This window comes from Mytilus californianus, unplaced genomic scaffold, assembly GCF_021869535.1.
Source record: "Mytilus californianus isolate M0D057914Y unplaced genomic scaffold, xbMytCali1.0.p SCAF_10, whole genome shotgun sequence".
NCBI lineage: Eukaryota > Metazoa > Mollusca > Bivalvia > Mytilida > Mytilidae > Mytilus > Mytilus californianus.
In genome coordinates this window covers 22,851,771-22,874,034 of record NW_026262582.1, presented here as the reverse complement: position 1 = coordinate 22,874,034, position 22,264 = coordinate 22,851,771, and the positions used below count along the sequence as shown (strand labels likewise).

The 22,264-nt window shown below is 31.8% G+C and overlaps 1 protein-coding gene across 1 annotated transcript in view; it reads left to right on the top strand.

Annotated features, from left to right (window-relative positions):
- Positions 1–21,958, top strand: part of LOC127717781 (uncharacterized) — a 55,060-nt gene extending 33,102 nt beyond the window's left edge. Inside the window, exons 4-8 of the mRNA XM_052223614.1 lie at positions 4,741–4,959; positions 9,217–9,501; positions 12,642–13,211; positions 16,346–16,543; positions 20,804–21,958. Of these exons, the coding sequence (XP_052079574.1) occupies positions 4,741–4,959; positions 9,217–9,501; positions 12,642–13,211; positions 16,346–16,543; positions 20,804–21,099 (1,568 nt within the window). The 3' untranslated portion in view covers positions 21,100–21,958. The remainder of the gene's footprint in view (positions 1–4,740; positions 4,960–9,216; positions 9,502–12,641; positions 13,212–16,345; positions 16,544–20,803) is intronic.
- The last annotated feature ends 306 nt before the right edge of the window (positions 21,959–22,264 follow it).

Sequence of the window (22,264 nt, the reverse complement as noted above, 5' to 3'; positions counted from 1 at the left end):
AATAGCACATGAATTATTTGTCACTGAACGGTCAGAAAATAACATTCAATCGATCAGATCTCCTCTTATAATGACTATAAACATAATTAAATTAATAAAAGATTCGTATAATTCTTGGATCATATATTTACACGTTCAAACAATTCAAAGTTATGTAAACAGCTAATTTTTAAATATGACCATATCAATGTTAATTCATGCTAGCACAGAAGTGCTGACTACTGGACATCGTGTTACTGCATGAGTTGGTTGTTTGTGTCATGATTTTTAATATGCTAGCTCACAAGGTTACACAGTCCGCAGGAAGACATATCACCCTACCTGGACTCTATATATTCTGACTCCGAGCCAACTGGTCTTTGCGCTTAACCCTTTATACCACGTAATTAGCGGTGAATCAGCAAATACCAATTTTAAAGTCTGTGGTTTGGGGCAGCCGGGGTCAGAACGCACGATATATGGCACTCGAGGCGAACACGCTACAACGAGACAACCGAGGCAGTGTTTGTCTCATGAGTTTTGCGCTGGGTGGAAAAATGACTAACCAAGCGAAACTGTGCACCAACATGTGCATGGTGTTTTAAAAGATGAATATTTAATATTCGCAAATTAACTACGACAAACACATGTGATTATAATTTTTTAATATTTCAACCTTTGAAAATAATACTATACATTTCATCTCTTTTATTCTTTAAGTTAGCTGTATGTTTATGACCATTTAATTAGTGGTCTTCTTAAGAATTAAATACACAATGTCTCAATGAATCAAATTGGTGTTCATCGTGGAAATTTCACCCTATAAATGCCAAACGAATACAGCATAAATTCGGAACTACATGGCGATATGTGACGAATGTTCTTCACTTCGTCTTCAGCCAACGTTGAAGTAGTGCTTGTTTTCTATTCTATGTATTTAAATCCCAGAGAAATGTCTCGGTGAACTGAAAATATTTATTATTCTTTGTTATTGCGGTGTTAAAGCGATGACCGAAACACATTTTATATGAAGCGCGGAGGTTACAAAAGAAACATTCAGATCACTATTAATTTTAATGCTATAACTATAAAATTATGAATTTTATCAAATATTTTATTTGCTTTCCTATGCATTCTTGTGACGTTGTCAAGGGAAGTACGTGCTGTCGTAAATGTTGCATTTCTTTTGGAAATAACATCTTATTTTGGAATGCCTTTCGATTGTTGTCATCCAATTAAAAGTATGGATTCTTATGAGACATACATGTGATGTAATAATGGATAATAAAAAGTTGAGAAAACCAAATGGCATTCTATTACAACTTTTAAAATTGATAAAACATTAAATGTGCAGTCAGTGTGTCACAAGATTTTGTATAGTTTTAATTGATTAATTATATTTATTTAATTGTACAATGACTTAAATAAAGGGTGCCTTCTTATTATATAAATCCTTGCTTAAACATAAGCATCCACCCAAAGAATTGACTTATGCAATCATATACTCTTATCAGTAACTTGCATGTTAACTGTTATATATCTTTAAAAACTGTTCAGACCCACCCTTAATTAGTAAATCCTTTATATTCTTGTTTTCACGAAAAGACCTTCAAATTGAAGCATAGGTTTTGTAGTTGTCTTTAATTTTGGGAAAAAAATGTTTGCTGTTGCTAGGTAACATGTGTGTTTCTATACTCGATATTTTAATTCGTCAAAAAAGATTATTCATAATCTAGATGTTTATATTATAGTGTAACACCATATGAGATAGTATATTCTCCCAAAATTACTAAATTCATACTTTAGATGATATAATGAACCCATTATTGAACGATTGCTATGCACTTTTTATGTACCTAAGTTGTTGATCAGCATTAAGTGAACTAGAATTGAACTGACTTCATTTTTAACTAATAGCTGTTCATAAACATACAATCTGCATTGCATTTAATTTAATTTGTACAATAAAATAACTAATTGATTTGTAGTTGTCTTTAATTCAAATATTTTTTTTGCAGTTACTAATCAACATTTATATTGTTATGCTCAGTACGGAATTTGTTAAAAAGAATAATGATGACTAAGCTAGTATATTTGAATGCAACACCATATGGAAAAGAAAAATCTTCAAACAACTGCTAAATTCATATTTCAGAGGGGAAAACACCCATTTTTGAACCGTTGCTAGGTTGTTTTTAAGCATATAGTAAACGAAATCAAAGGGACTAAACATTTGTGACTTCAAGTTCTTCTTAAACAAACAGAGGTATTTGGAATTGTTCAAATTTGTACTGATAAAGCAATTAATATGTGATAATTTTGATATTTAATAAAAACTGTTGCTAGGCAACCTTCCTTTCACCGGAACACAATAAAATCATTGTTTTTTTTAAGTTTCTATCCTAAGACCGTCAATGATATTAATATACATTATCTGGAGAGGGGACCAAAAACGCTCCTTATCGTACCTTGTCCTTTAAAAAGTCCATTAAACATGACAAATTCAAACGCTCGACTATATCAACCAACGAAACGATTGGAAAATACACGCCCTTACAAACAATATTACAGTGATGCGGTCTGCCAAGTTATCCATGAAACATCTTTCAAACTATTAACATCAATCTTATCAGCAATCGAAGTCGGGCATCAAAGTTACTGCGAAACTACTTACTCTAAGGGATGTATGAATTAGATATAGATATTAAAAAAAATCAAAGATCTGTAAATAGTACATGCAGTCAAAATCTATTATCGCTTGCAATAGTAAAAACATGACTTCTTTACTATTAACACTGGTGTTTCCCATTCTAGATATGAATACAGATTGAAATGAAAAGTGGCCGATTGTTCCTATTCTTACAGTAATGTTGTTTATAAAGCCCATAAAATTAATGACGATCTTTGTAATCTTATTGATCCTTTGAATCAACTTATTCTAATGGAATATCAATTAACAAAGTTGTAAAATCTTTTAATACTGTTTTTATCGGTACAAACAGTGCTTTTGTTTTTGACAAATTAAATCATGATTAAATATGTATTGGTATACATTGATGAATGTATATCGTCTTACATTCTGTCGATTTAATGCTCTCATATTTTGGCATTGCACAAGGTTATGCATTTCTATGACTGACTGTTTATGACTTCTTTAAACTAAACATATTAATCTGTTAAATATGTACTGATTGATACTTTCGTTTAGTATGGGAGGGCTTAATATATTAAGTAGTTGCTAATGGTTTTAAAGTGATTTTCAGTACCTTTAAGTACTCTTAGATAGGTACATTGTTTTTTGTTCTTATGTCAGTAGTTTTTGTTGGAAATGTGAAAAGAACAAAAAGAGGGACGAAAGATACCAAAGGGACATTCAAACTAATAAATCAAAAATAAACTGAAAACGCCATGGCAAAAAAAGAAAAAGACAGAAAAACAACAGTACATAAAACACAACATAGAACACTAAATACGGAGCAACAGGAACCCCACCAAAAACTGGGGGTGATCTCATGTGCACCGGAAGGGTAAGCAGATTCTGCTCCTTTTGAGGCACCTGTCGTGTTGCTCATGTTAACATAAATCCGAAAAGAGGCTAGCATAATCGTTTAACGTACGATGATGACTTTGCATGATCAACATAACGGGTGCCACTATATAGATGATGTCTTCTCACTATATAATTTAAAGTTTGATGACTATGTTGAACTATGTTGAACACTCCTATCCAACAGAAATTGAAATAAAGGATACAGTTCAGCCTGTCTCATATCTGACTCACATCTAGACAATGAGAGTTGGTTAAAAACTAACTTTATGATCAAGGGGATTATATCATCTTCTCAGTGGTGATCATTCCAGCAGCCCCTGCATATAGAGGACATATCTTTCTGTTGATATTATATATATTATATTCAAAAACTAGCGTTTTCGTCATGATTTCCTCGAAAGCGTGTTGTGGTCTAAATGGGTTCTTATTGATTAAGTTGAAGTCATCTCTTCGAATGCTATAAACGACTTGGTTTACCGTTATGGAATATCTGTGTCAAAAATGACTCCCGGTATATTCCAATTATCGTTACTACCACCCTTCCTCGTTTCTTCTATGCAACATCAAGACGTATGTCCAGTTTCGTACTTAGCTATAGCAACATAGCGGGTGCCACTAATGAAGCAGGATTTGATTACTCTTCATGAGCGCTTGTGATCAACCCAAGGTTTTGATAAGGTTTGCTATGTAATATTTTGTGGGCTGGTTTGTCCTTTCCTTTTTAGCCATTGAATTGTCAGTTTCTCTTATATGTTTTGAATATTCCATTGATATCTATCACATCTTGTTTTATAAACAGAAACTATCAACACCTACAATGTTCATCAATTAAACAAATGGCCAAAACGGTAAATTGCCCCCTAAGTTTGCGTTATTACATTTAGTTGACAGTTTTATAAACTTTTTTTTTCTCCAATATTCTCTTAAAAGCAATAGTTCACACCTTGGGGTGTGTTATACGACATGAAACACCTAAAATATGTATTGTCTATAACATTAATTTGTCGCAGAAGATCCATCTAGCTTATGTTTTTTGATTTCATTTAAGAACACTAAAAAAACTGAATGTTTGAAATCTAAGAAAACATTATTTTGTAAATAATATAAATAAAAAGGTGCATAAAAAGATCACACTGACAGATTGTTTCCGGCAATAAAAAGCCTTCCGTTTAATTTACTAATGTATGTTTTAATTTATTTACTGTCAACAGGGGAATGTGGAACTGCAAGATCAGTTTTAGAACAAATATTAACGCCACTGAAGCTTTTTGACCATTTGATAAAAGATGGTAAATTGTCACGGGATAATATTTTATTCCTGCAAGCAATGCTATTCCATGCTAGGAGGATCGATCTATTTAAACAGCTGATGGACTACGGAAAACACTATAGGAATATTTTGCATTTTTATGAACCTAGTGGTAATCCAGGTGAGGAAAATACATGAATATGTGTTAACTTTTTTTCGGAATATAAGTCAACTCAACATTGTCAGAACTTCATTTTTGCAATTTATATCCTTACTTAAGCAGAATTCGAATTGAGACGTTTAGTCATCAACGGCAACACTGTAGATCTCTCGGTAAACTCAGCTATATACTACCAAAAGCTTTTGTTTGTATATTTCGTTTTCAGTTTTATATAGCAGTATAGTTCATAACGACAGTGGCATATATGTAGTTGATCCAATCAATTTAATATAAAGAATATGGTTTAATAATATCATTAATGATACAATAACCGTACTAATCACCAAAACAAAGAAATAGTGATTTATTGTATCACTCGAAATATGTGCATTGCAGAAAATTTATGCGAATTTATACTAACAAATTGACCTATAGCTGATCAACAATTCACACAAATACTTTCATATTTAACTCAACAATCTCCAAATAAATTCAAAATGTAGTCAAAATCAGGACTCATTATGATCATTGCCACAGATTTTTCCAAGACAAAAGGTATGAACACATATAATTCGGCTTGAGAACATAACAATATTAAACGGGCAGGAAGTGGGGAAATAGGCAGTTAGCATATATACGTGAAGTTATGTGAGGACTTAATAAACCTTTAAAGGCAGTAGATACCAAAGGGAGAATAAAAGAAGTCAAAAGGAGACCCACCAAATTATGGACAAATCGGAAAATGACATAATAGTAACACCAGCTTACAACTACTTAAAAACTAAAGACTGAGCAACATGAATCCCATCACAAACCGTGAAAAAAACCTTATCAAAGCTGCATGGCTAATAATTGTGTACACTAGACACGCGTTTCATCTAGAAAAGGTTCATCACTGATGCTTGAATAACAAAAGTTTACAGGTCAAATAAAATACAAAGTTGAAAATCCTTTGTAATTCCAACAATTCAAAGTTCTGTCTACAGTTATTTCAGAAATATGACAATATCAATGATAATTCATGTCAACACCAAAGAGATGACTACTGGGTTGGTGATACCATCGGGGAGGAAAACTCCATCAGTAGTGGCATTGACCAAGTGGTTGTAAAAAAACTCATCAAAAATATCAGGCTAAGAATTGTGTATGCCAGACGCGCGTTTCGTCCACATAAGACTCCTCAGTGACGCTCGAATCAAAAAAGTTAAAAGGTCAAATAAAGTACAAAGTTGAAATTTAATCCATTGTTTTCTAAACACTTTAATAATAAACATGACAATACCAATGATAACTTATGTCAACACAGAAGTATTGACCCTCGGGGAGTCTTAATGCAATTTAAGAGTGTAACTAAAATATGAGTAGATCTACAATTCAAGAACTAGGAAACTGTCCACGGCCTTCATACAGAAAGAGAACACAACACAAACACAAAACTAGTTCATGAAGTACACCAATAAATGTCCTCATTCCAATAGGGACATGAAGATTTGACAGAAGCTTATTTATGATTAAAATAGTTTCCAGACTAAGATTACTTTCATATTTACAGATTTAACTGATACATGTACTTAGTTTTTTTTCGCAGTTCACATTTAGATAGAGTCTAAAGTTAAAGATTTTCGGACATCACTAACTTTTTCAAACCTTCCTTGAATTCTATTAAACTTAGACAGAGGCTGTTTTATGATCAAGATACAGTATCCAGACAAATATTTTAAAACATAAAAATATATGGAAGGTATTTTACAAGATATTTTCATTTAGTAGCAATTGTATGTGAAAACTTGGCTTCCAACAGTAGTCTTTCTATCATAATTGGCCAATTTCCAAAAATCGTCTCCTTTGTGTCTTCAAGGAGAAATCTTTTAAAAAGATTGATGACTAGAAGACATTAGAAAACTGATTTGATTTAATGTGAATTGGTTGCAAAATGACGGAATTGTTTGCATATAGTTCCTAGTGGGAACATTTTTTTTTATTGTCTTCACTGAATCTACATGCATGGTAAATTACAAACTGTGTAGTATTGATGCATTGACGATTGTCCATAAATGATATTCATTGGATTTCAATGAGATAAAACATTAACGTCAGAGGCGAACCAAATTCAGATTGACCAGTTTTTTTTTCAAATAATCTACTCTTAAACTACACTGAGAAATGTTTGGAAGCTTTACTTGATTGGTAATTGTAAAATCGTTTGCAAACTATACTTATTCAAAAATGATCTGGAGGAACCTGACAGCATTAATGGCGCATATTTTTCATTGAAACCAATCAAAAATCACGCTTGATTTATCTTCTTTGAAGCTTCTTGACCATTTTAACAAATGGTGTTGGATTGATGTATGGAAGGTCATCGAGTAATAAAAAGCCGTTTTTTTGTTTAGATCAATGGAAAACGGTGGCCACGGAGGCAATTTGTTTTCCGATGGCCAGTTTTCATAGTTTTCTCTCATTCTGTTTATGCATTTAAGAGTTTTTGAGTTTTAAACAAAATCTTTTTTCAATTTTGATTCTTAATTTGCTTTTCAGGAGGTTTTTAGTCCCCTACCGAATAAGTCGAAGGGGTCTTTAGGTTTGCACTCTGTCCGTCTGTCTGACTGTTCGTCCGTCCATCCGTCAGTCCGGCAAATCAGTTTTCAACACTTTTTTTCTTCGTTCTTCAAGATATTGATTTGATATTTGGTATATAGTTTTATCATGACAAGTTATAGATCAAGTTTGAATTTTGTCCCGGTTTGATGATTTAGTCTAGAGATATCATAGTCCATATCTAATGTTAGAGTACTACATTTTGTATGTTAAACCATATTTCTGTACAAAGGGAGATAACACATTTTTTAAAAGTCATTCTTTGGTACATTGTTTGAAGTGTTTGTTATTTGTATAAACTAATTTTTCTGAATGCTATATATATAAAAAAAAAATGATGAAGTGAAATTCTTTAATTAGATAATAATCTATTTTTTTTAAGGTATATATTTCATTACATTACATTGTGTATAGATAAAAGTTGTTGACATTTTATAGATAAGTTACAAATCTATATTAGTTTGTGACAAATGAAAGACAAAATATTTGGAACTATTAATTGTATTTGATTATAATTTAAAAATAGATATACATTGTATTACATCATATCTAATTTAAGAGAACTATTAATCATATCTAATGTTAGAGTGTTTTCTACACTTTTTGTCATCATGCTTAAAGATATTGATTGATAATTGTTATATAGTTTTATCATGACAAGTTACAGATCAAGTTCAAATTTTTGTTTCGGTCTGATAATTTTATGCAGAGTTATGGTCCTTGGACTTGAAAAATTCACTCATATAATCAGTTTTCCACACTGTGTTTAGTCATGCTTGAAGATATTGAATTGATATTTTCTTTTTGTTTACACCATGACAAGTTATAGAACAAGTTAGCATTTTGTTCCAGTATAATGCATTTTTACCCAGTAGGGGACTATGTATTGCCATGCAATACTCTCAGAATGCTTGTTTTTAAATGTTTTAAATAGATACGGAAAGGCAACTCAAATGGTTCAGGGTATCGGAAACGTCTTATCAACTTTAAATGAAGTTTCAAAGGATGTGATCATATGGCCTTCCAAATACCGTTTCGATTCCTAACATCACTGAAGAGACATTAATTGTCGAAATCCGGATATGGTGTACAAAAACCTTTGCAACTTTTGTTTGCGGTACATCATCTTCTCCGCAAGTTTATTGTTTTCTGTTTAGTATCAAATTTATAATTGAGATCCATTTATTACATCGGCGATCCGTTTATTTGGCAATCGCCAATGTCAGTCAGCAGGGTTTAAGAACATCAGTTGTTCGACCTGATAGTCAAATGCGTTTTGTTAAAATATACTTTTTCACTTTTTTGGTCTTTTTGGAAAATGTTGTTTGTGCTGTATTTAGACCCTTCTACCAAGAAATTTGTTTTGTATGCCATTTTTATCCAACGCAATCATAGGTTTGAACGTTGTTTTCAATTTAGACTTGCATATATATATACATATATACATTTAAACCAGTTGAGCGATACAGAATATTTTGATCTTTATTTAAAGATTTACCATAAAGGATGACAATTCTGCTTGCCATAAAGTCACATACATTTGATTATTATATGATATATTGTTCTTTATTTGATACTCGTGGTTACTAATATCTATACTTTTACACTATTTTTGTGCTTTTACGTCGTTTCCGCAGGAGGATTAACTAATAAATGATAGAGATTATGTATTTGTTTCAGCAAACGGTTACCGAGATGTCAAATTTCATGTTGCTTGTAAAGAAAATCTAAGTAGAAATGAGTTGGAAGACATTAGGACCATGGCTGCTAAATACATGTGTGTGGCAGTACATTTAGTATTTATCAGAGGTTGTGAGGTCAAAAATAGCTTTTTAATTACAATAATGGTTCCTGAAGTATGTTTAGAGTACCTGTTGAATTTAGATTCTTCTGAAAAACAGTCATTCCTGTCTCTTGGAATAGACTTTCTCATGGTGGACGACAAGAAGTTTTGCACAAAAGAAGGTAGGTACTTTAAATTGAGGCAAATTTGGCTGGCATATTTTCATTACATTTCGTAAAATCCGGCACACGACACAATTGAAAAATTTTGTGATCCCTTAGAACCATTTATCGATCATGCTGTTTACTGCCACTTAACCTTGTTCTATTTCACCTCATCCTGCACTTACCATGCATTCAGGATTTGCAATTGATTAATAAACTGAAATTTCCAAGTTGATGTTATGTGTTTCTCAAGTTGTTCTCACACATTTTGAATTTTGTTATAAATTGACAATTCAATTTTTTCTTTTATTTTATTGCATAGATTTATAATACTATTAATAACATGCTTAAACGTGTATCTATTGTTATAATGTATCAGCATTTCGTACGTATTTTGGCATTGATGTTATAGATTAAAAACTATATGTAAATCATCGTTTGACCTGTATAAGAATTACTTGTTGTTGTTCGGAACAGGAAATAAAATGGTTATTCCTGATGGCCCCCTTGTTTTACTTTTCAATGTTGACATTCTTTTCTTTTTTTCAATGCATGTAAAAAACTTGAAAAAGAATATTTTACAGCTCGCAAATTTGTTATCTAGATGCCAATAATTTATTTCAGTAGTCACATTAAATTGTTGGCCTTTATAAGTTGCTATTAAATACCCGTCCCCAACGTCTCCCCTTCCATAAAACAGAACATTTTATTAATAATTGATATCAGAGTTGGGGAAATACAGCTCATTCAAAAACCTACAAATACAAGAAAGTAGATGTATACACATTTTCCTGTAACTGTAATATTATTGTCTAACTTTGGTCTTACTTTCACTATATTTACAGTAGGTGTTTAATTACTGATCATTTATGGGCGACAAGACGAAGAACATGAACCCGTCATTTATTTCGATTTGATGTATAAGCTACACAGAATAGGATTATCACATCCGCCAAACGAATGTACCAACACTTTCTGTACAGATTGTACATGTAGTTGCAGAATAGTTTAATGTTTTGAAAAATTCAAATCTTGAACAGTGGTCAGCATTATATTTGAAAAAACGAATGGTCAATCGGGACAGGAAACAATACATAATTATCCTATAACATAGATTAATTATTGAACTTTTATAAATATCGTATGAGGTATCTTCTATTAAATCCACATCTTCCATGTGTCTTTATTGTGCAATTTTAAGCTATATGACCTTTAATTTTGATTTCATGAGGGCTAAATTCATATTCCTACATGATTTCTGCATTATGTTCTAAAGTTTTTGCCTAATATATGTCTTTCTATCCTTCGCTTTGTGCAAAAAAAAAACTGTATTGTTTTTCAATCAGCTAATTTCAACCAGTTATTGTGATCTGTTATGCAGACGAAACGATTTTGCGTAGGCACCTTGTTTATCACATTATGTATTTTAATTTTCAGTAGTCATAGACTAATTATAATTTGTAGACATAAACAAGGTACAATCTATCTAAACTTCCTGCCAAGTCCGGTCTGTCTTTTTGTTAGATGTTTTTTCTGCTTTGTATCGATCTGATGAGTTAAGCCCTTTTAAATTTTTTTTTATAGTTTGATCCTATGTTGTACTGTTACACAACCGCCAAGTCTAGAGCGAAGGTATGGGGTCAGCAAACATGTTCAACACCGCCACCATTCTTATGTGCCTGTCTCTGTTATATTTTTGTTTTGTTTTTCGTAAACATTTTGTTATAAATTAGACCGTTATTTTTTTTTCCAAATTGAAATGTTTCATATTTTTCATGTCAGTGCCTTTTATACGGTTTGGGATTTTCTAATTATTAAAGGCCGTACGATTGGCAATAATTGGTTACATCCACTTCATTTGAACTTTGGTGGCTAGTTTTCTCATTGGCAAAGCATGTCAGTTAACTGCTAGTAGTCTGTTGTTATTTATGTATTATTGTCATTTTGTTTATTTTCTTTGGTTACATCTTCTGACATCAGACTCGGACTTCTCTTGAACTGAATTTTAATGTGCGTATTGTTATGCGTTTACTTTTCTACATTGGCTAGAGGTATAGGGGGAGGGTTGAGATCTCATAAACATGTTTAACCCCGCCGCATTTTTGCGCCTGTCCCAAGTCAGGAGCCTCTAGTTTTTGTTAGTCTTGTATTATTTTAAATTTTAGTTTCTTGTGTACAATTTGGATTTTAGTATGGCGTTCATTATCACTGAACTAGTATATATATTTGTTTAGGGGCCAGCTGAAGGACGCCTCCAGGTGCGGTAATTTCTCGCTGCATTGAAGACCTATTGGTGACCTTCTGTTGTTGTCTGTTCTATGGTCGGGTTGTTGTCTCTTTGACACATTCCCCATTTCCATTCTCAATTTTATATACTACATCTCTTTATTTTTAAAACGACCTTATGTAATCGTTTAGTGATCACAACTTAATTATTGTGATTATGTCATTTATTCAGATACATTATAAACTAGCCTATATTGGTGTATTGTAGAATACACCGCAGATAAAGCCCAACACAACATCGTTTTTGTGTGTAAATTATATTGAATAAAATGCTTGTTAAAGGCTTAAGAAATTGACAATTCACTTGGAAACTCAACATATACACAAAGACCAAGATAGAATTTCAATCAAATATGACGTACCTCTTTTCTATTATTAACATACATTTTATCAGTAACCAAAGCCGGGGTTTAAAGTTATTGTGAAAATACCTACTCTATTGGCGGCGTGATTCGATGGGGATACTAAAACATGTAAAACATTCTAAAGATCAGTCACAGTACATACAATCTAAGTCTATTTTCTCTTGAAGTAGTATTAAAACATTTTACCTTTCTGCCCTTACTCAAAATACACAAGTATTTTCCCATTTAAAACTAAAAGACTTAGCTGTCAGTTGTCACCAGAAAAATTTTTAAAACCAAAAGTAGCTGATAAGCTGATAACCGCTATTGTTTCAATGAAAATATATACAAACTAATCAATTTTAGAACATGTGCAAGATTAGTTATCTTCCGACAACAATAGTTTGCATAACTGTATAAAAGTCATTTAAACTTTGATTATTACATTTATCAGCTGAGATTGAACACCGTGTATGTTCTCTATACACTTGTAATTGGTTTTTGATTTGTATACAAATTACATTTTAGGCTTAATTGAAAAAGAGGAGCTAACTTCTGACAACCAAATCGTCTTGAATCTTAAATACTATATGCAGCAAACTGCAACGCTACAAAAAAAATTAGAACAATACCAGTTGAAAGAAATGGCAAAACATGTACCGCATTGTTCTGCTTATTCAAGTATATCCTGGACTCTAACAGCAGCAATGTTTTACCTCATCTTACGAGATCAAAGAAAAGGTCCTTTGGAGTCCGATAGTAAAGCTAATTCTAGCAACGTCTATTTTAAGTTGATGGAAAAGATTAAATCCCTTAATTATGACATGGAATTAATTGAAAGTCTGCTTGAAGCAAGGAGTTTGGTTGAACGAAAATTAAACATGGAAAGCCATCGATTATTAATGATCCAGCAGACGGCTCACATGCAAATGCTGGAACATATGATAGAACGGGCAAAATTCAAAGAAAATAAGCTAAAATTTCTACTGCAAATAGGCTTAAATGATCCAATTCTATCAGAGAAAGATGAAATTATATTTCATCTGCAACAGCTGCAGCCATTTCTGACTGAAAACATACAAATCGAAGTTGGAGTAGGTAAGTTAAAATAAATGTCTTTGTATTAATTCTCCTTTGACTAAATGTGATGTTCCCTTGCTTTTATAATCTCAATATTAGTTACATAATACCATTACATTCATTAATACTGGTAAGACTTGAAATTAAATCAAATAATTAAGGGAATCACGGACTTTTTTTGTACTTCCAAAGAAGTCATTTAATGTGACAGTATCTATTTCATAGTCGGAAATTTTCTGGGTAGTTTTTCTTATGATTGTATGTTTAACTAATATACGGTGGGAATGATTGATGTCATTATTATAATCTACTATGGAAGAGTTGATGTCCTGCATTACTGTTTTTTTCTTTCTTCTTCATCCTTGACAACCTGATGATAAATTTTGTACGTTAATCATTTTTGGTCTTTAATAATGTTTATTTAAGTTTGTGTTTTTTTATAAATAAAATACATTTAACATGTTTAAGTAGTACTGTTTCAAAACTGTAGCAAACCGACATGAACTATCTATACAGTACTGACGCATTTTTAGTAATTTTTAGATACGTATATATATTGTAACTAAAGACAGAGGTAAACGAGGCTTATTGATAGTTTGTTTGACAACCGAGCTAAAGCGTTAAGTCATTTTATTGGATTAATTAAAGTTTGCTGTCCTTTGAAATATCCTGATGATTCGGCGTTAGCTAACTTCTTAAAAGCTTTATATTTTAGAAGGTGGCAGACCTGGATGCTTCATACTTTGTATATAGATGCCTTATGTTACGAAGTTTCCATCTGTCACATGTCCATTGTCCTTGACCTCATTTTCATGGTTCAGTGACTACTTGAAAAAAAAGTTTTTTTGTAATGTTAATTTCTCTCTTATTATAAGTAATATGATAACTATATTTGGTATGTGCGTACCTTGCAAGGTCCTGATGCCCATCAGACAGTTTTCACTTGACCTCGACCTCGTTTCATGGATCAGTTAACAAGGTTAAGTTTTGGTGGTCAAGTCCATATCTCAGATACTAGAAGCAACAGGTCTAGCATATTCAGTGTATGGAAGGACTGTAAGTGTACATGTCCAACTGGCAGGTGTCATCTGACCTTGACCACATTTTCATGGTTCAGTGGTTATAGTTAAGTTTTTGTGTTTTGGTCTGTTTTTCTTATACTGTATGCAATAGGTCTACTATATTTGGTGTATGGAATGATTGTAAGGTGTACATGTCTAGCTGGCAGGTGTCTTCTGACCTTGACCTCATTTTCAGGGTTCAGTGGTCAAAGTTAAGCTTTTGAGTTTTGGTCTTTTTTTTCGAATATTATATGCAATAGGTCAACTATATTTGTTGTATGAAAGGATTGCAAGCTGTACATGTCTGTCAGGCATGGTTCATCTGACCTTGACCTCATTTTCATGGTTCATTGGTCAATGTTTAGTTTTTTTGATTAAGTCTGTATCTTAGAAATTATAAGCAATAGGTCAACTATATTTAGTGTATTGAATGATTGTAATGTGTACATGTATTTCTTGTTTGGTTTATATGACCTTGACCTCATTTTCTTGGATCATTTTAAGTTTATGTGATAGTTGTAGTAAAGCTTTATATTTAGGACTATCAACATAATATCAATGATTAGTAAAGAAGGCGAGACATTTCAGCGTATGCACTCTTGTCTTTTCATATAAGACTTCAATAGCTCATAAAAAGTCATTTACCAAAATTTAAGCAGATTCTTGATTTCGTTTCTTTCGATTAGAGACCCAAATTATACCAATGCAAATATAATGTAAAAGTCTTGAGTCAGCCTTTTCCTGCCATTTTTTAAAAATTAATTATCTCGAAAAGGGGTTCCATAACCTATCAATATTTTTAGCTAATTTTGTTCCTTAAATAATGCTCTTCTGACTTATAGTATCAATTTTATATTCTAGATTTTTTTAATCACCTAAGTACATCCTTAAGCATCAATGTTGCACGTAAATTGTATATTACGAATTTTGATAAAGGGTTTACAGCATCACAATTTTTTTTTACGAAAATGAATTAATCAATCATTTAATAAAGGCTTTTGCATTTTTTTGTTAAGAATCAACGATCGAAAACTGATATTGGTAGCCAAAGATCGTGCATATTCTTCGAAAGGTTTCTCAAGAGTTAGCGAATTGACTCGACACTATTTCGGCTAGATCAAATCATAGAAAGTTGGTGGAGAATTGAACATGAAGAAATAGTGAATAGAACATTCAGGGTACAATGTTTTAATGCCAAACAATATTTTAATCACAAGTTTCATCTGAACTTTTCGACAAATACGGCCTTTTTTAAATCTTTAATCCTTTATCTGATTAAGGACAAAGCAGTGCTTTTGTCAGTTTTAATTCATGGTTAGATCTAGAAAAAATATCATTTGAATGAGTTTTTTGTTTAAGGAATTTTAAAACTTTCCTGTATTTTTTTTATACCTACCGAAAATGCGATTTTAATCTGGAAAAATGTTTTGAACTGTAATTTGTAGTTGATTACATTCTTTGACATGGAAACACATATCTGCACACAAGAATAGAAAATTGAAACTGTGTAATTGAAAAGACCGTATCAAACATTGTCAAATGAAATTGAAGTTTTTCTTTATCTTATCAACACCTGCAGACATGAGATACAAAAAAGAAATGAATCTCAAATTTTTTTTTTTATTTTCTGAAACACAAAATGCCCATAATCTTTATAAACATCGGCCATGCCAAGTCTTGAATCATTCCAAGGTGCACAGGTTTGTCAGTACTCTAAATTTTGTATTGACAACACTGTCATAGTGTACATGTGTCAAAACCTTCTCTGAAGAACTTTAAAAGATTCACAGCTAGTGCTTAAATCTTAACAATCATTCTTTGAGTAATTTCATTCCGTTGGCATTTTCTTTTCTGGATTTATGCCAAGATATATTTGTTTTTACATTTTGTGCTCAAAATATTTTATCATTTGAGGATCTTCAACCTCGGGTTTATTCAGTAGTAAACAATAATGTATCAGTATTCTCATTGACAATGTGTTCATATAGATAGAATTAATAATACAATAGGATATTTATTGAATGTAATACTAATATTTAATAAACTTGCAGTGGGCAATTTCATAAAAGAATTGTATTGTATTCTACTTAGGACAGAGCATAGACAGAGATCAAATCGAACCTATTTTCACGAAAATGAGTGCTGAACTTCAAGAAAAAGATATGCGGAGGCTACGAAAAACGTTTCAGGTTAATCCAGATGAAGAAACCATGCTAAGGAATCTTAATCATTGTTTCATTCAAATCTTAGCAATTTTTAAAGCAAATCGAACTGGGATGGTTGATATAGGTGAGTGGAGTTATAAATGCTTCAAAAAAGATAAATCATGATTTATTTTTTCTGTTTAGTAGAATTCAAATTTCAAAACAAAATGTCTTAAGAGTAAAACAAAAAGACAAATGTTGCAGAATGCTAGACAAAGGGATGGTTAATCGGTAGATAGCTTTGATTTATTCTGAATCATTGATAGTGTTAAGTTAATATGATATATGAAATAGTTCTATGCTCTTAATTTACTTCAAAATTTCTTCTTTAATATTAAAATGAGTTGCTTAAAAACGTTTGATTCCGTCAGTTTTTATGGACCTCCCCTATTTCAATTTACCATGGAGTTCGGTTTTTTTGTTAGTTTTTTTTCTACCAAAATGTTTGCGGTCGTATAATGTTATGGCGTTGTCAGAGTCGTCGTCGTCGTCAACCCATTTGGATTCCAGACAATAACTTTAGAATGAGTGCACGGATCTCTATGAAACTGTACCACAAGGTTCCATACAACAAAAGGTAGATAGGGATTGATTTCGGGGGTTATGGCCTAAACCATTTATGAATTAGTGGCAAAAAAAGGGCAAAAAAATTAGGATTTTTAGGTTTCCGGTCAATTACTGGAGTATAAGTCTATGGATCTCTATGAAATTGTACCATAAGGTTCCATACTGAAAAAAGGAAAGTTGGGATTGATTAGTGTAAGAAAACGGTCCAAAACAAAACTTTTCTGATGCCTTGTATAAATTACTTATTTCTTGACCAATTTCAATGGAGTTTAATTCAAAATCATGAATTCTTGGGGTTTTTTAATACGCTGAATCTAACAGTATATTTGGAATTTGTAATTTTGGCTCTTTTTGAATTGATCCAACCTGAGATCCAAAGGGTCCAGAATTAAACTTTGTTTGATTTCTTCAAACATCAAATTATGGGGTTCTTTGATATGCCGAATCTAACCATGTATTTAGATATGTAAATGTGGGGCTCGTTTTCAAATTGGTTCATATTAAGGTCTAAAGGATCCAAAATTAAACTTTGTTTGATTTTTAAAAAATGAATTCTTGGGGATCTTTGATATGCTGAATCTTAACGTCTATTTAAAATTTTGATTTTGGGACCGGTTTTCAAATGGGTCCACATTTTGGTCCAAAGGGTTCAAAATTAAACTAAGTTTGATTTTAACAAAAAATGAATTCAAGGGTTCTTTGATATTCTGAATCTTAACGTGCATTTAGATTTCTGATTTTTGGGCCCGGTTTTCAAGTTGGTATAAATCGGGGTCTAAAATTCTTTGTTTGTTTCAACAACAAAAAATAGTATATGGGAGTCTTTGATATGCCGAATCTAACCGAGTATTTAGATTTTGGATTTTGGGCCCTGTTATCAAATTGGTCCACATTAAGGTCCAAAAGGTCCAACATTAAACTTCATCGAAAACTGAATTCTTGGAGTTCTTTGATATGCTGATTCTAACCATATATTTAGACTTTAGATATTGGACCATAATAGGTAAATGTATAATTTCAAATCATTTAAGTACTTAGATCAGATTCATTCTATGTCAGAAACTTTGCTATGTCAAATAATTAATCAGACTCCAATTTCAGAGACGTATTGCATAATTAATAGACGTTGAGTCATAGTTTAAAATAGATACAACATCAAATATAACTTTAGAGAAGAAGTTTTGAATTGTTATAGCTTGAAATTTACTGTTCAATATTAGATATTTTGAAAAATAATTAGAAGTAAGTTTTATAGATTCTTTAAAGACTTTGTATTAATGAGGAATATTATTTTGTAATTTTTTTTAACTTTTTTTATTTTTTGGAAAATTTTTTTAAGAACTTTGTGGTAGCGTTGTTTGTAATTCTGTATAAATCAATTTCATATATTTTGTTTATGAAGTAAACCCCTTTAAAAACGTATCTATTATTGTCCATTAGTAGATAAATAAACAAAATTCTTGTTGTACTTGGATATGCTAAATCTAACCGTGTATTTGATTTTGGATATTGGTCCATAATAAGAACAAATCCAATTAAAGATTGTTTAGTTCTTTGATTACATTCATCGTGTTCATTATGTGTCAGAAACCTATACTGTGTCAAATATTTAATCACAATCCAAATTAAAAGCTGTTCAAGTTTGAATGTAGTGTCCATACTTGTGCCTCAACTGTTCAGGGTTCGACCTCTGCGGTCGTATCAAGCTGCGGCTGGTGGAGCATTTTAATTCTACCGTATTTCAATGCCAATTTGTGATTGTAATACTATTTCCATTTTTTTACTATCGTACTACAATGAAATATTGTAAACTCAACTCTACTGAGACTGCATGACTCAAAGCTCTAATTTTTTGCAGGATTTTTTTTCACAATGTTATACATCGAAGATCATCAATATACCTGTAATATGTGAAATAAAATGATCTAGCTATTTCGATTTTCTCTTTTTGTAACAAGAGTCTAAATTAACTCCAACTATTATGAATATAAGAAAAGGTCGGTCAGGAGAGGCGCATATTTGGTTCAAATAGGAATGGCGACAACCTGGAAAATTTTACCTACCTAATTTAAAAATATGCTGTGAATGCATACTGATCACTTGTTCGTCAGTGCAGTATGTTTTATATTCGGGCTCATTTTTAACAAATTATGTCGAATTATATCCCAAAACAATACATTTGTAGCGTATGGTTTCTTTTTTTATGGAGAAACGTATTGTGGATTGTCACTTTTATGCGTGTTTTCAATTTTTCATATGGTATGTTGTTGTTGAGTGTAAAACAATCGAGGGTTTTTAATGACCTAGATTTAGAATTTAACAGAAATTCCTATTAGTCTTTACAAACCAATATACTGTCGATTCATTTATTTTCATGGATACCAATTTTCCTGAATCGAGGAAAACTTGTATTGACGTGGGTATTTGATATTGTGGATTTGCCAAAGTCTGTATAAAAGTCTGTAGCAATGAGTACATTTAACTTCGTTGATTATCTTTCCCGTCGAAATCCACGTAAATTGGTCCAACGAATAATAGTTTATCAACAGTATGATTATTGTCACTACGCGAGTACACAGTATCACAGTATTTCTGTTATTTTTTTTTTCACTTGGGACAACTTTTTTGTTAATCTGACGGACAATTACTTGGTAGAAAATTCAGATTAGTCAGCAATGTATCGTTGTTTTGTACGGAATTTTGTGAAATTTTGGTATCTAATACAAAAAAGGTAAATCCTCAGATTTGTTGATCATTGAAATAATCAATGAGGCCAGGAGGGACTTATGTTTGTCAAGATGTCATCCTTAATAAAAGGTACGTGCTTGTACCTTTGATTACTTAACGTTCGTTTATTCCTATTCTTAGATGAGACACTCGTAGTAATAGGATGTACAAACACATTATTGTTTGAAACTTTGTCCACAGCAACAACACCATAACATATTTATCATGAAGAAAGGAAAGGCATTTCACAGTTTCTTAGTCCCTGAATACGGACATAAGTCGAACATTTACACGTTTTTTTTTTCAAATTGTGGATTCGAAGTTCTATCAATGACCTGATTGATTTAACCCATTCTTACAGAGTGTCTAGTTCAACCCTTTCTCGTTTAGCCCATGCTATTGTGTTACACTCACCTAAATCTATGGTTTCAATTGATGTGTACATATCTAATGACTGTATTCAACAATAATTACTTTAGATGTATTTTTCACAAGAATCCGTAATTTTGTTTTGCAGACAACGATAGCGAGGAATTCCAAATTTAGACATCGTTTCCCAGTTAAAGGGGCCTTAGTGGCACAGTGGTATCAGTAACACTTGCCATGTGAATTCGAACCCCGCAAATGGCAGGAGCGTTTGACACAATCCTTTTTTCAAGGATTGTCAGCTTTCTTTTATAGGGTTGTAAAAGCCTTAATCTTGCGCACTTATTTAGTATGAAGTGTTTCCACTCTTCATAAAAAATGTATTCGGTCAACACTTTCAATGAAATTACAAAAGGAGGATTTTTCAATTCTTGACTTTATAACGAGGGGACATTTTGCTACGGTGTAATACAAGTAAAATATTTGAATTCAAATAGTGATCATAATGCTAAGCACATACATATATGCTACATATGGACAAAACTCTAGATATTAGTTTCCGTGTGGCAAGCACAATCTAAAGAAATAGATTTTCTTCACTTCTGTACCAACAACAAATAAGAGCAAATTGTAATGTTCTGTCGTTATCGTTATGAAATCATTAAAAATAATATTTATTTTCTAGAGAAATTTGGTGAAAAAATAATATCTGCTGTCGATCGAAAAGACTTTGAAGACAAATGGAAAGAATGTATCGACGATATTGTAGAAGGTCAGAAGCAAAAGGGGGCAGATGCAGGAAAGGATAAAGATAGTGAGGTTTTCCATCAGCTTGCATCAGTGAATAAAAAAATGGCTAATGTCGAAAATCTAATTAGAAAGTCAAAATCATCATTCAAATTCGATGATAACGAGGACAATATTATGGAATTGTTAAATTACCTATCTCGTAAGCAAACAACAACAGAACCTTTTGCATAATTCAATCAATTTCTATATTGTTTTCGTATTTACTCAGACTAATGTAATTCGTATCAAATGGATATATTATTGTACTTTGATATTATTTATAGAGAAGAACTCAAATATTAGATAATCACTACGACTGAAATCTAAATAGAAACAATTGTACATCAGTGCTATACTTTCTTTATATGCATACACATTTGTATCTAGTGTGATTCTTGATTTTATATACATCATGTACATTGTGCTCATTTAAATCATAAAATAATAGTATTTAAGTATTTTTTTACTTCATATAAGAATGCTATTTCCATTGTCCAGTGTAATACATGTGTATGCATGATTTGTACATTATAATCTATTCAACCATTACGAGACTTGTTTGAAAAATATTTATCAAAGCAATAAATGTAAACAAAACGCGATATAAACTGACATTTAATTTCATTATTATTTAACAACTTAAGTGCCACTTAATAAATGCAAGAAAAGAAGTTCAAAAAGCGTTTCAATCTTTAAAGGTCTCACGGTGATATATGGAGAACCCTTTTTAGAATTAATTGAAGTTCAAACGGAATTTGATCGAGCACTTAACAAAGATTAAGTACCATTTTCATCTTTTTAATATCTACCATTTTTCGAACTATGGTTTTTGATTTTTGACAAAATTCTAAATCTTTTTAGATTCTGGATGATTAATCGAGAATGACATTTTAAAATCGACTGACATATTATAGGGATGTTATGGGCCACTCAAAAGATCGATTTTCCCTTAAATTTTTAAAAATGAATTTAGAGTTATTCGTTTTATTACATTTGTATGATTTTTACTTTTTCATTCCTTTCTAAATTGAAATAAATACTTGCTGTTCGTTATGTTTGTTTGCAAAAGAGGGACGAAAGATACCAGAGGGACAGTCTAACTCATAGATCGAAAACAAACTGACAACGCCATGGCCAAAAACAATAAGACAAACAGACAAACAACAGCACAGACGACACAACATAGAAAACTAAAGACTAAGCAACACGAACCCCACCAAAACCTGGGGGTGATCTCAGGTGCTCCGGAAGGGTAAGCAGATCCTGCTCCACATGTGGCACCCGTCGTGTTGCTTATGTTATTACAAATCCGGTAAATAGTCTAATTCGGTAAGTCACATTCGTGAAAAGGGAAGGG